This window comes from Dicentrarchus labrax, unplaced genomic scaffold (genome assembly GCF_905237075.1).
Source record: "Dicentrarchus labrax unplaced genomic scaffold, dlabrax2021, whole genome shotgun sequence".
NCBI lineage: Eukaryota > Metazoa > Chordata > Actinopteri > Moronidae > Dicentrarchus > Dicentrarchus labrax.
This window is the reverse complement of record NW_026136715.1, coordinates 399440-415204: the sequence shown is the minus strand read 5'-3', so window position 1 is coordinate 415204 and position 15765 is coordinate 399440. Positions and strand designations below refer to the sequence as shown.

The window sequence follows — 15765 nt, the reverse complement described above, 5'->3', positions numbered from 1 at the left end:
GAAGTACTGCATTAATGCATGTTACTAACTTCACTTCTTCCCCGGAGTTCTTGTGCTGTCTCGTCTCGTAGGTTCTCATGGATCCTGGTGAAGCCTCCTGCCATGGTCCTGCTTGACTACAATTGCCAATATCACTGATATTAGTGTTATTAATATTATTGCTATTATTATAGCTATGGTTACTGTTGTTGCTGTTGTCACTGCTCATTGTCCCCCATCGTTGCTGTTGTCATGTTCATTATCATCAGTCACTACTATTAGTGTAGTTGTTGCTACTGTTGTTGCTGTGCACCTGTCTGTCTGTCTGTCTATCTGTCTGTCTGTCTCTCTCTCTCTCTCTCTCTTTCACCCCAACTGGTCGAGACAGACGACCACCCACCTAGAGCCGAAGGATCTGTCCTAGGTTTCTGCCTCTTAACAGGCAGTTTTTCCTTGCCCTTGTCACCAAGGTCTTGCTCATGGTGGTACTGTTGGGTCTCTGTAATTAATGTTATAAGGAGTTCGATCTACACCTGCTGTATTTGGAAAGTGTCCTGAGATAACTTCTGTTATGAATTGGCGCCATACAAATAAAATTGAATTGAACTGAATTGAATCACCAAAGCAATTAACAATAGTCTCTCTCTGTGTCTGTTTCTCTCTCTGTCTCTCTCTCTCTCTCTCTGTCTGCCTGTCTGTCTGTCTGTCTGTCTCTCTCTGTCTCACCTGTGACAGGTAAAGAGGAGCTGCCATGTTGGCCTGCTCCATTCCCCCATCACTCCTCTTCCTCCTGCTCTTACCCCCTCCTTCTTACCCAGCTGATGTCATTGCGACCTCTGACCCCTCTGTGCGATGGGTGGAGCTACACGGCGCCCCCCTGTCTCACCTGGTGCTGTACCCGGGGCTAGGCCACCTGTATGTGGGTGGGGTTGACCATCTGTACCAACTGACCTCTGACCTGGAAGTGACGTCACATGTCAAGACCGGCCCTCACCTGGACTCCCCAGACTGCCTCCCACCGATCGTGCCACAGGACTGCCCCTCGGCCACGCTCACTCACAACCACAACAAACTGCTGCTGCTGGAGGCGGGGCAGGGGGCAGAGCCAGTGAGTCTGATTGTCTGTGGGTCACTCTACCAGGGTATCTGTGACAAGAGGTAATGCCGTCTGTGTACCTGAACCTGCACCTTTACCTGTACTTGTACCTGTGTTATGTTCTGTTTGATTTACTGACACTCACAGTGGAGACAGCAGCATCATGCAAGACAAAATTCTGTGGGTGCCGATTAGAGCGGCATGGGGGTCCTTCTCTAGTAATGAGGCACGTTTCTGACACACATATATTCAAAGACTCAAACTTTTTATTTGAGTAAATATTGTATATTTTTTTTAGAGATTTTAATTTCAGTTATTTGTGCTGTTCATTCAACTCTACACTGCTACTAAATCTTATGTGTTTAACGGGGATAGATTCACATAGAAAGATTACTATAGATTAATTTACAGCACGTAGATATTAGGGATGGGAATCGAGAACCGGTTCTTCTTCAGAACCGGTGCCCAGTGAATCGATTCCTTGGAACCGCTAGCGTGCCTGCTTAACGATTCCGCTTATTGCAAATGCGTGATGACACACGCGCTGAGTTGTTTTGGTTCAGAACGCAGCGAACATGGTATCGATGCAGAACCGCTCTAAAGTTTGGTTACATATCACGTGAAAAGACGACAATACGGTCACTTGCAACACTTCCATTTCATCAAAGGGGGGAAATACCTCCAATATGCAGAAACATTTGGCCACACAGCATGCAATTCATTTGCAGGACTGTCGCGTGTTTGATACACTACTATCTAGCGACACAAGTGAGTCAAGCCGCAGCGGAGCTAACGGGACGCCATCTGTTATCAATGCCGAAGGTAACTTTAAATGACATGATCATTTTTCTGCACAAAAATTATTATACTTATTATACTAAAAATGTGTGTCAAAATAAGTAATTTCATTGGTTACATTTTGTGTCCTGACCTATCAACACATGGCTAATTTTAATATTCAAATGATCCATGTGTTGATTCCCACAACACACACTCACCACCAGGCTGTCAATCAAGCTCTCAGTGACAGAGAATGTAATGTTAGCCTTTATCTATCCAGATAAAAACATTAAGAACAGTTTCTGTATGATGTTTATTAGACCTATGTAATCAGAATTGGAAAGGCACGTTGTCATGAGCTGTATCTTGTATATTTATTATTATTTATCACCTAGAGTAACTATATCTTTTGACAGTGAGTCTCTGAGGTTTTTGGGGCCAAGAACAAGAATTTCGTTTTTTTCTGAGTTTAACATCAGAAAATTGCAGCTCATCCAGGATTTTATGTCCTTAAGACATGTTTGTAATTTAGATAATTGATTAATTTCATCGGGCTTGATCGATAGATATAACTGCGTATCATCTGCATAACAGTGAAAGTTAATGGAGTGATTCCTAATAATGTTGCCTAAAGGGAGCATATATAAAGTAAATAGTATTGGTCCAAGTACAAAACCTTGTAGAACTCCATGACTAACTGTATTATTTATTGAAAATTCATTGTTAACATGTACAAACTGTGAACGATCTGATAAATATGACTTAAACCAGCTTAGTGCGGTTCCTTTAATGCCAATTTGATGCTCAAGTCTCTGTAAAAGAATATTATGGTCAATGGTGTCAAATGCAGCACTAAGATCTAATAATACAAGTACAGAGACAAGTCCATTGTCAGAAGCAATCAGAAGGTCATTATTAACTTTAACCAATTCAATTCAATTCAATTCAATTTTATTTGTATAGCGCACTTTAAAGGTCTGTGGTACATATCCTGATAATAAAGAAAGATTAATCATATCCAGTAAAGAAGTGCCAATTAAGGGAACAACTTCTTTAAGCAGCCTAGTTGGGATCGGGTCTAATAGACAGGTTGATGGCTTCGATGAAGAAATGATTGAAGTTAACTGATGAAGATTGATAGCAGAAAATCAAATATATCTGAGTTTACATTAGTAAAAGTCCCTGAACTTGGAGAGCCACTGATAACTGTTGATGGCAGTTGATGATTAATTTTCTCTCTAATAGTAATAATTTTATTATAAAAGAAGCTCATAAAGTCGTTGCTACTTAAGTGTATGGGGATATGTGGCTCAATAGAGCTGTGACTCTCTGTCAGCCTGGCTACAGTGCTGAAGAGGAACCTAGGGTTATTCTTATTTTCTTCTATTAGTGCTGAGTAATAGGCTCCTCTGGCATTACGGAGGGCCTTTCTATAAGTTTTAAGATTATCTAACCAAATTGAGCGATATTCTGATAATTTGGAAGAGTGCCATTATCTTTCAGATTTCCTAGCTATTTGTTTTAACTGGCGGGTTTGGTGGTTATACCACGGTGCTAGTCTCCTATGTTTTAATAATTTCCTTTTTATAGGAGCGATAGAGTCTAATGTTGATCGTAGTGAGCCTGCAGCACTATCGACAAGATTATCAATTTCCGAGGGACTAAAGTTGTTATAGGACTCTGTTAAATTTAGACATGGCATTGAATTAAACACTGATGGAATCTCCTCCTTAAATTTAGCTACAGCACTGTCAGATAGACATCTGCTGTAGGAAGTTTTGCCTAATGGCTTATAATCTAGTAGTATGAATTCAAAAGTTATTAAATAATGGTCAGATAGGAAAGGATTATGTGGGAAGACTATTAAATGTTCAATATCAATGCCATATGGTTGAACAAGGTCAAGAGTGTGATTAAAACAATGAGTTTGTTTATTTACACTCTGACAGAAGCCAATTGAGTCTATTAATGATATAAATGCGTTACTAAGGCTGTCATTGTTAACATCCACATGAATATTAAAATCACCTACAATAATTACTTTATCTGATTTAAGGACCAAACTTGATTAAAACTCAGAGAATTCAGATATAAAATCAGAGTACGGTCCAGGAGCGCGGTACACTATAACAAATAGAACTGGCTGTTTTCCAGTTTGGGTGAGAAAGACTAAGAACAAGGCTTTCAAATGAATTATAATTTAGTTTAGGTTCAGGGTCCATTAAAACGCTCAAATCATATATGGCTGCCACTCCACCTCCTCGGCCGGTGCCTCGAGGAATGTGAGTATTAATATGACTGGGAGGGTGGATTCATTAAGGCTAATATACTCCTCGTATTATCTGCTTGCGCGTCCCCGTGTATGCAAAGTGTGCTCCTTTTTGACGTGAAGGAAATGGCCACCCTATTTCAGTCTGTGTTTTTAGTTTTTATGGCACATAATGGCAGTTGGGCTTAAAAAGCCAAACATTTATTTTTTTGTCTGGGCCAATTCATGTGAAAATTAACAATTTCCTAATCCTAAGGCACTCTTGATAATCTTTCAAGGCACACACTAGCGTGCCATGGCATACTAGTTGAGAAACACTGCCCTAGGCTATGGGTCCCTGGACTTTACTTTGAGAAGTAGCTCACCTACTGTTAGGTTTGTTCTGAGGTTGCTACACATAATTTGTGTATACTCTGTGCTGTGTCTTCTGATCAGATATTAAAGCGAGTTAATACAAACAAACAAATTTGTACTTATTCCCTCACCCAATGAGAATCGATAAAAGAATCGATAAGGAATCGGATCGATAACCAATATCGATAATGGAATCGGAATCGTTAAATTCTTATCAATTCCCATCCCTAGTAGATATGGATATGTGCACAGTCCTCACGCTGCATTTTATTATTCAGACGATGCAAAATATTAAACTGGGGTTGCAATGCATCATTTTGCACCCCTATAGAACCTGGCCTGATTAATAATTATCATAACCATATATTATAAAACTAGTAATAAAAATCTATGTATTAAATATATACCAACATTTTTATCAAACCTCTAATGAACAAAATCATTTGGATCAGTTTCAATTGTCACATGAAGATTTCTGAAGAACCCAGATTTGTGTCGAATCATATCGTTGAAAATAAAGAGACTGTTCAAGAAAACTTAAACTAATATCAAATATCAAGTTAGCCCAATAGCATCACATTATCTAGATAACATCATGTTAGCCTGTCAGCTTAATGTTAGCATCATGTTACTTTGTTAGCATCATATTAGCCTGTTAGCATGATGTTAGCCTGTTAGCATGTTGTTAACATGGACCTGTTTTTTTGCTCCTGCAGGAGTCTGACCAACATCTCTCAGCTCATCTATCAGACCTCCAACCCCGTCGACACTCAGTATGTCGCCGCCAATGACCCTCGAGTCTCCACTGTCGCCGTGGTGATAACCACAGAGAACAAACAGGAAGGGGGCGGGGCTGGTGGCATCATGCGATTGATGTTAGTTGGTCGAGGCTACACCAGTAAAGGCCCCGGTGATATCCCACCAATCACAACGCGGCGTCTGTTCCCGGTGGTCCCGTCTCGCCAGGCGTTCTCTCAGGAGGAGGAGCTGGGGAAACTCGTTGTAGGAAGTTACTCAGAGTACAACAACCACTTTGTGAAGGCCGTCACCCATGGCAACCACGTCTACTTCCTGTTCTCGCGGCGGCACAAGAAGGAGTACCAGACCTATGCCTCCCGGCTCTGCACCTCTGACCGCAGCTTCTACTCGTACGTGGAGGTGCCGCTGAAGTGCAACGGTGGGTACAACCTGGCTCAGGGAGCGTGGTTAGGAAACCACTCAGGTAAACCTGCACTGTTCATCATCATGGCGGCAGGACAAGCTTCCACACCTGTACCGACTGATCGCTCAGCGCTCTGTGTTTATGGGATGGCAGACCTTGACGACAAGCTTCAGAGAGCGCAGGAAGCGTGTTATACAAACGGAGGAATAGGCCCCAGTCGAAAGGAAGAGGCATACATTGAATATGCTGTGTCATCAAAATGTCTGACATTACCAAAGGTAAACACTCACACACATATTAAACTTTCTATACTCTCATTATACTGTTGTCAACTGTGCCACCAGTGGCCGTGCAGTGAACTGCAGTCACTGTCCTGTTGCTTGTAGTGTGTAGACTGAACGCTGGAAATTAAATTACAATCATATTTAGAACTTTAATATTTGCATTTAAAGAAGAAAAATGTGTGTGATTGCTGCATCTGCTGCTGCCACCACAACTTCTGAAAGAGTCCCAGCAGGAACTGTTCCTGATTCCTGAGCTGGGGATCCAACCACCAAACTTCTTATTAATGGACAACCTGCTCTAACTCCTGAACCACAGCCGACATGTTCAAGAGACATTGGTCCAAAAGACAAAAAAAAGTCAATATTAAAAATATCATTGTTATATTTTACATGAATCAAATGGACAGTGTAGATCTCTGACCTGTATCTACAGCACTGACCTATTCCCTGTATCTACAACATTGACCAATGCTCTGTATCCACAACACTGACCTCTGCCCTGTATCTACAGCACTGACCTATTCCCTGTATCTACAACATTTACCAATGCTCTGTATCCACAACACTGACCTCTGCCCTGTATCTTCAGCAATGATGGCTTCCCTGTATCTACAGCACTAACCTCATTGTACTCTTCCTTGTACTCCCCCTTGTACTCTTCCTTGTACTCCTCCTTGTACTCCCCCTTCTACTACTCCTTGTACACCTCCTTGTACTCCTCCTTGTCCTTGTACTCCTCCTTGTACACCTCCTTGTACTCCTTGTACTCCCCCTTGTACTCCTCCTTGTACTCCTCCTTGTACTCCTCCTGACATATAGAAGCCTTAGCTTTAATCTTCATTAAATTATCAAATGATTGTTCCACTGTTACATGAGAAAAACTCAATCACATCATCGTCAATGAGAGTTGATAGATGATTCAATTCCATTTAGTTTTATTTGTATAGCCTCGATTCATAACAGACACTTTTCAAATAGAGCAAGTCTACACCGTACTCCTTATAACATTAAGGATTAATTAATGACATTGATTTATCACTGCACTCAGTCAGCAGCCAAGTGGGACATCTGATGACATCACAGTTTACATCTGATGTCATCATAGATTAGCAGCTGGTTCGCTAAGAACCTGTCGATGGCCACATCTGTCTCACTGCTGACCTTAATACTGTGTGTGTGTGTGTGAGTGGATTAGAGATTTTATCTTCAGCAGCTGGATTTATCATCAGACAGCTGTCACTCAAAACACACAGCTGGTTCAACTGATCTGACCCACATATAACACACACACACACACACTGCGGAGGACATTACATAAACTTATTTCACTCTAAAGTTCAATGATTTTTGTCCCCATAAGGAAGGCGAATCCCCACAACATAGATAAACACATATTAAATTGCAATAGAAGTTTATAGAAATAAAAAAATACTGAACATGCTGATAGTAAAAAGATTTCAGTTTGTGACGTTCAGAAAGAATAAAATATAAGCTAACTTAATTTATCTGTTAACATTACCATGTCTGTCTGTCTCTCTCCATAAGGACTCTGTCTCAGAGTACCCCTGTGGGGGGGAACACACCCCAAACCCCATCGCCAGTGCTGTGCCGCTCGAGGCCACGCCCACCTTCACCTCGACCATCCAGCTGACTGCTGTCACCACGGCAACAGAAGCGGGACACACCATTGCCTTCCTGGGAGACAGAGAGGGACGACTGCACAAGGTAGTACACAGTATATACTGTATTTAAACCACGGCCTGGGGGAACTCTGATTGGCTGCTGATGTAAGACACCTATTAATTAGTCCCAGTGAAACTGTTCACTGTTCTAAATTAATGAAAACGTGAATATCTGATCAATACATGTGACAGTACTGGTCGAGCCAGACGACCACCCACCTAGAGTCGGGGTCTGTCCAAGGTTTCTGCCTCTTAAAAGGAAGTTTTTCCTTGCTGCTGTCTCCAAGGTCTTGCTCATGGTGGGAACTGTTGGGTCTCTGTAAATAATGTTATAAGGAGTTCGGTCTAGACCAGGGGTGGGCAATTAATTTTAACCAACAATAACTTGAACTTAATTCTGCTCAATATTAATTTTCTCCCATTTAAAAAGCAGTAAATTATATATTTTGATTAGCTGGGTATCAGAAGAATAAGGATGTAAATATTTATATAAATATATAAAATTGTCGTGTAGGTCAAATAGGAAAATATTCCTATAGAAGTCATGAGTAGTAAAAACAAAAACAATAATTACATCAGTGTTTCATTTTATTTTTAACATGTTAATCTTCACAAATACTGAGAAGGTGTTTTGCAGTATGTTAAAGATAAGCATTTGGTCAACTTTATACAAAAAGTGCTTTTAATGTTTTTCAGTTCATTTTACCTGTTCAGTGGGAAAAATCCAGTCTGTCTTGGGCTTGAACAAGTGCATTGAAATGTGGCTGAATGTCTGAGGTGGATATGTGAGGGACAGCTGAGAGGTCATCATCAGTGATGGAGAATCTGTATCTGAATTTGTTGAACATCATCATTGAGAATGTTTTTTTGGGGCTTTTTATTGCTTTTATGATAGTGACAGCTGAAGATAGACGGAAAGGGGGGCAGAGACAGGGGATGACACGCAGCAAAGGGCCGCAGGTCGGTACATGGGACGCCAGCTCTACCCACTGAGCTAACCGGGTGCCCCATCACTGAGAATGTCTGTTCACATACATAGGTAGATCCAAAGAGGACTAGAATCTTCTGAGCATGCCTCCGCATTTGTGGAAAGTTCTCCTTTTGAGGGAAGAGCTAAAGCGCTCTGCCAGAAGTGTGTCAGACTGCAGGAACATCCCTGGGTGAATTATCCACACTGCAGGTGGAGGGAGAAGAAACCATGTGCATTTCACTCTCAACTGTTTTAAAGTCTTGAAATCGCCGTGAAAACTCACCATGCAGTGCTTCTAATATGGCTGAGTACCTGTGATCGGCTGATGGCGTGGCTTCCTTCAGTGTTGGCAAGTGGGTGAGAATGTTGTCCTCTATTTGGCTTGAGAGAAGCTGCAACTTTCTCATGAAAGCCTTCAGTGCGCTGTACATTTCATGCACAAATTGCCCTTGCATTGCAGTTTGACATTTAGTTCATTCATTAGTGCAGTCACATCCACAGCAAAACCAAGGTCTGCCATCCAGTCTGCATCTGAAAGCTTGGGGATGTCATTTCCTTTCTTCACACAGAACTCATGAATCTCTTCTCTCAGGTTCCAGCTGATAGCTGTATGGTAGCTTATGTGGTAGCTTATGTCACTATGTTTAGTCTCCTTTTCCTCCAAAAGTGCAACAAACTGTGATTCAATGCGCTGGCCATGATGAAGTGAATTATTTTAGTTACAACATCAACAACATGGTTCATTTTTAACACTGACTTACGCAACACTTCCTGATGTATCATACAAAGTCAAAATGCCCATTTGTGTCACTTTGTCCTGCATTCTCTTTAGTCCAACATCATTTACCTCCGGGAACAAATCACTCCCAGTGGTTGTCCCTTTCATTGACTGCATGGCTGCCAGCTCCTCCGTGATTTTAAAGTCTGTAGTTATCCCACGTAATAAGATGAGTAACTGGGCAGTGTCACGTACATCGCAGCTCTCATCCAAAGCCAGGGAAAAATAGTCAAAGTTGACCGTTCTGTTCTTCAGCTGAAGCTCCAGATTTCCTGCGATGTCCTCAACCCTCCTTGTTACAGTACGTTGGGAGAGGGGCACACACACACACACACACACACACACACACACACACACACACGCACACACACACCCTCACACACACACACACACACACACACACACACACACACACACACTCACACACACACACACACACACACACACTCACACACACTCACACAATGACTAACAGCCGTTTAGCTTGAGGGTTGATTCGAGGAGGGGGAGGGGGGGTCGTTCACCAGGGAGCGTGCTCAGACTGTTGTTGTTCATTGGTTATAGGTCCCCCAGGTGCACTCTGGGTAACGATCCAGCAGTGTTAGTGTGTTAATGAGGTCTAATCCTGCCTCAGAGCCTCAGAGAGATAAACAGCAGAGACTGCTCTTAATAATTAATACACACATCAATATCCACCGATCAACATTATATAGACTGATATATTGATCACTAACAGTATATACACTGATCGCCCGGTTAGCTCAGTTGGTAGAGCTGGCAACCCATGTACAGATAGTGTGATAGTTTATAGACTGTGGTCTGCAGAGGTCAATGAAAGTTAAAAGATGTCTTCATTAACTTTATATTATATTTAATCTATATGTAGTTTACAGTGTTGGTCACACTGTGGGTCAGCGCTGTGTACAGGCTGGCAGCCATTTTACTGAACACAAACAGATCAGTGATCACATGACACTCCTGATAACAACCTGTAGTAGTAACCTGCTACTACTACCAGGATAGTAACGTGATCGTTGGTGTTCGATCGCCGCCTCTTCCTCGGTCTCTGATCAATATCTCTATATTAGATAGATTATATATATATATATATATAATATATACTTTAAGCCTTTTACTGGTCACGAGGAACAGAAATGTTGGACCAACACAGACTGTGAGCTAGATCAGTGGGTCCCAACCTGTGGGTGGGGACCCTCACAGTATGTCTGTATGATGGAGCTGATCACTGCTCATATTATAGAGGAATAGCTCCACATGGTGGCAGCTTGTTACTACAGCAGTTTCCGCTCAGCTTCTTCTTCTGTGGTGTTTGTGAGGGTGATAAGTGTGTGTGTGTGTGTTGTGCAGCTGCTGGTGGACTCTGATAGGACAGGAGATCTGTACGGCAGCCTGTTGGTGGACCGCAGCAGTAGCGTCAGTGCTGACCTCCTATTGGACGACAGTCAGCAGCACGTTTATGTTTTAACCAACAGCCGGGTGAGTCTGTTTACTTTATTATTATTATTATCATTATTATTATTGTTGTTGTTATTAATAATAACAACAATAATATTATTATTAAGTTCTAACTGACTGACATGTGATCTGCATCCTGTCTGTCTCTCAGCTGTCGAAGGTTCCTGTGTCATCCTGTGAGAGACAGACAGACTGTCAGTCCTGTCTCGCTGTCAGGGACCCGTACTGTGGCTGGTGTGTCCTGGAGGGAAGGTAGGTCTGATGGGGCACTCCTGTGTTTTCCTTGTTATTGATCCTTTATTGGGACTTTGATCACAGCTGTCAGTCATTATTTTAAAATAAAGGTTGTTGTTTTTATTTGTTGTGTCCAGATGTTCCCGTAAACAGCTGTGTCAGCGCCACATGCAGCCCAACCATTGGCTCTGGAGCTTTGACCCGACCAATCAGTGTGTGACAGTGCAGAGTCTGCAGCCAGCCAATCACAGCAAAGACGAGCAGACACTGGTACTCGGTTTTTAAGAAAGTACTGATCATTGATCGTATTTTTATCGACTGCTGCTCTTTGTGGAAATCATTAATATAATAATAATAATAATAAAAGTAGTATCAGGAGGTGACTGTGGATAACGAAGGAGATTCGCTGATCAAATCACAAACAATTTATTACTGAATTAAAAAGACAAACCAACACTAAACAACAGAAATATTTGAAAACAAGCTGAGCGGAATATGATGGAAATATAATATACATATATATTATAATATATTATATATATATTTAATATATATTTAGATTAAATATTATAATATATATATTATGATATTTAATATAATAGGTCAATAGGATATAGAACTACAGAAAGCAGTCATGGCCCCTGAGAACCTCAGTATGTGACTCTGTCTCCTTTAAGGTAACGCTGTCAGTCATCCAGCTTCCCGCCCTCACTGAGATAGAGTCTCTGTCCTGCGTCTTCGGGCTCCTCCCACCTCAGCCCGCCACCGTCACAGGAACCAGCATCACCTGTCAGTCACCTGCACCGGAGCTCCTCCCATCCATGCTAACAGGAAGTGGTGAGTTGTGATGTTGTTTTGGATTCAGTCATGTTTCAGGATGTTGAGATTTTTTGACTTCCTGTGACAATATACCATCAACAAAACATCCCACAATAACCCAAGGCAGAGATTCAGGAGGCATGATTATATGGTGTAAATCAGAACTGAGCCAGTCCATCACAGTTATTAAAAAAGAAGAATCTTATATATATATAGTTGAAAATTAACAAAAAGATTATTTGTGCTGAGCAACATGTCTACATGTGTGCCATCTATATACCTCCATCAGAATCCCCCTACTACAACCCAGATATTTTCTCTATTCTTGAGGAGTAAATTACCATAATAAAACCATGGGAAATGTATTACTCTGTGGGGACTTGACTGACACTATGAACACCCAGGGAGACACTTACACTTACCTGGAAGCACCTGCTTCCCCCTCCCTGAATGTCCCACTAGAAAGAGCTTTGACAAGCTTACTAATTCAAGCGGTATGCAGCTTTTACAGCTCTGCTGTACACTGGGTCTGTACATAGTCAACGGCAGGCTACGAGGGGACTCGCTACACTTACAGCTCAGCTCTTGGCAGTAGTACGGTAGATTATTTCATTACAGATCTAGATCCAATGTCTCTCAGAGCTTTCACAGTCAGCCCCCTCACACCCCTCTCAGACCACAGCAAAATCACAATCTATCTGAAAAGGGCCCAGTCTAACTCTGGAGCCCCTAGTGCCTGTGAACTGTTTAACAGCACATACTCATACAGATGGACCCCTGACAGCATGGGGGCGTACCAAAAGGCACTGGAAAATCAAAACATATATGATTTAACTCATTTATTTCTAACTGAATCATTTCCCCACAATAATTCTGGTGTAAATTCTGCTGTGGACAAAATCAATTCAATTTTTCCTCATTTGGCTCTATTGTCTAATTTGAAAGCCTCCAAACCAAAATCTCAACAAATGAACAATAACAAATGGTTTGACACTGAATGCAAAAACCTAAGGAAAACTTTAAGGAAATTATCAAATGAAAAGCATAGAGACCCAGATAACCACAACATACGCTGTCAATATGAGGCCACTCTGAAACAATACAAGTACACCCTAAAAACAAGGAAAGAAAAACACAGCAAGAACCAGCTCTGTGAAATTGAGGAATCCCTCGAATCCTCATAATACTCAGACCATAAAATCAGATTGGCTATACTAAAACTATTCAATACTATTCTGTCAACTGGAGCTTTTCCAGACATCTGGAACAAAGGTTTAATAACCCCAGTTCATAAATCCGGAAATAAATATGATTCAAATAACTACAGAGGAATATGTGTCTCCAGTAACCTGGGAAAAATATTCTGCAACATCATTAATAAACGACTTGTCAACTTTCTTGATGACACAATATTCTGCATAAATGCCAGATTGGCTTCTTGCCAAATTGCCGCACAACGGACCATATATTTACCCTCCAGACTTTAATTGATCAAGAATTAAAAATTAAGAAAAGAAAGGTATATCCATGTTTCGTTGACTTCAAAAAAACCTTTGATTCCATCTGGCACGAGGGCCTTTTCTATAGGCTACTTGAAAGTGGCATTGGAGGAAAAACATATGATCTGATTAAGAACATGTATACAAAAAGTGAATGTGCCGTAAAGATTGGAAACAAACAAACAGCGTTCTTCTCCCAGGGCTGGGGAGTGAGGCAGGGATGCAATCTCAGTCCAATTCTCTTCAATCTATATATCAATGAGTTAGCGAACCAACTAGAGCGTTCCACTGCACCTGGCCTCACCCTGAACGACACAGAGATCAGAGGTCTGCTATATGCAGATGACTTAGTGTTGCTCTCACCTAAGGCTGCTCAATTAATCAAAATTTTATCAAACGATCTCAACACTAATAAAATCGTGGGGGAAACGATTATTTTTTCATTTTCTGTTGTGAAACGTTGTATAGAAAAAAGCTGTGTCCCAATTCAGGGATGCAGCCCCAGTCTGCGTATTTCGAGCATGCGTATTTCCGTCCCTCCCCCACAGCATGCACTGCACATGAGTCATGCGCTCGGTATACTCGCTGTTCCCGACCTGTCGCGCGACAATGTGAAGTCAAGAGAGTGCCTTAACTATTTATACTTGCGCCGGTGGTCGCGACACTAGTTGCAGTCTACTCCTGTCACGTTGTTTTCGTTTGAACAGGTAACGCGGAGACTTACAAATGTTTATGGGGAAAGGAAAGTGTAACTGAGGACTTCCTTGCAAAGTGTTTTTGACAAATGTCCACTAAATGCAGCATGTTTCTGAAGTTTAAAAAAATAATCGTTTGAATAATCGTGATTTCAATTTTGACCCAAATAATTGTGATTATGATTTTTTCCATAATCGAGCAGCCCTACTCTCACCTACTAAAGACGGTTTGCAGCAGCACCTTAATCTCCTGCAGAGATTTTGTCAGACCTGGGCCCTGACAGTAAACACAGCAAAGACTAAGATAATGATCTTTCAGAAATGATACAGAAATCAGGTTACACACAATTTCTATTTAGACACCACTAAATTACAACATACAAAAAACTACACTTACCTTGGCCTCAACATTACATACACAGGAAACCTCAACATGGCTGTGAAAGATCTGAGGGACAAAGCAAGGAGAGCTTTCTATGCAATAAAGAAAAACATTAAAATCTATATTCCAATCGAAATCTGGCTTAAAATTTTCCAATTTGTACTAGAACCAATAATTCTACATGGCAGCGAAATTTGGGGACCAAAACTAAATAATGAATTTGATAAATGGGACAAAACAATCATAGAATCTTTCCACACGTTCTGTAAGAGCATCCTGCAGGTGCAGAGAAAAACTCCAAATAATCTGTGCAGAGCAGAGCTCGGTCAATACCCCCTCCTACTAAAAATACAGAAAAGATCAATTAAATTTTACAATCACTTAAAATCAGTTAACCCCCAGACATACCATCACAAAGCCCTAACATACCAGGAGCTGAAACCAGAGAAGAGTCCCCTCAGCCAGCTGGTCCTGAGGCTCTCTGCAGTAACATGTCCCCAACAGCCTCAGGACAGCAACACCAACTCAATCAGACCAAACCAAATTATCAACAAGCAAAAAGAAAAATATATTGAATACTGGAAAGAAATGACCACATCACAAAGTAAATTACAATGTTATCTGGCCCTAAAAAGTGAATTCACACTGGCAAATTACCTGAGCACAATAAAATGTCCTGAACTAAGAACAATGTTGACAATGTACAGACTGAGTGAACACAGCCTGGCCATAGAAAAGGGTCGCCACAGACAGAACTGGCTACCAGAAGAGGAGAGACTCTGCTCCCAGTGTGACAGAGGACAGGTAGAGACAGAGCTGCCATTCTAACCTCATGCCCTAAATATAAAATCTTGAGACAAAAACAATTCCCAAACATTTCCCAAATTTTCCCCCGAATTCGAATTTATATCAGACTCACAGAAACTCCCCTATTTACTGGGAGAAATGCCAAAAAGTCAAATTATTGCAACAAAATATGTCTCCTCATGCCACGAACTGAGGACGACCAGTGGAAACTCTGATAAATGTATAAAATAGATTGTTTTAGTTGTTGTTGGTTTTTTTGTTGTTTTGTAATATATATATACACACAGACACACACACACACACACACACACACACAAACACACTCACACTATCTATTTTATTTTAATTTTAATATATTTTAATATTATATATATTATATATTATATTTAATAATTTATTACTGTTATATTGACAACAGAATACTTGTTTTAACTGTAGTTACTTTACTACTGTTTTAATGACATTTTTAGTTGACACAAACTGATTGATTGATTCATTG

General features: G+C 41.0%; 1 protein-coding gene across 2 annotated transcripts in view; it reads left to right on the top strand.

The window, feature by feature from the left end:
• The window catches only part of plxnb3 (plexin B3), a 100286-nt gene that overhangs the window by 51535 nt on the left and 32986 nt on the right, over positions 1–15765 (top strand). For both annotated transcript variants that reach the window (XM_051426672.1, XM_051426673.1), the window contains 7 exons: positions 715–1137; positions 5195–5918; positions 7470–7649; positions 10723–10851; positions 10982–11082; positions 11202–11334; positions 11742–11901. In XM_051426672.1, the coding sequence (XP_051282632.1) occupies positions 731–1137; positions 5195–5918; positions 7470–7649; positions 10723–10851; positions 10982–11082; positions 11202–11334; positions 11742–11901 (1834 nt within the window). In that variant the 5' untranslated portion in view covers positions 715–730. The remainder of the gene's footprint in view (positions 1–714; positions 1138–5194; positions 5919–7469; positions 7650–10722; positions 10852–10981; positions 11083–11201; positions 11335–11741; positions 11902–15765) is intronic.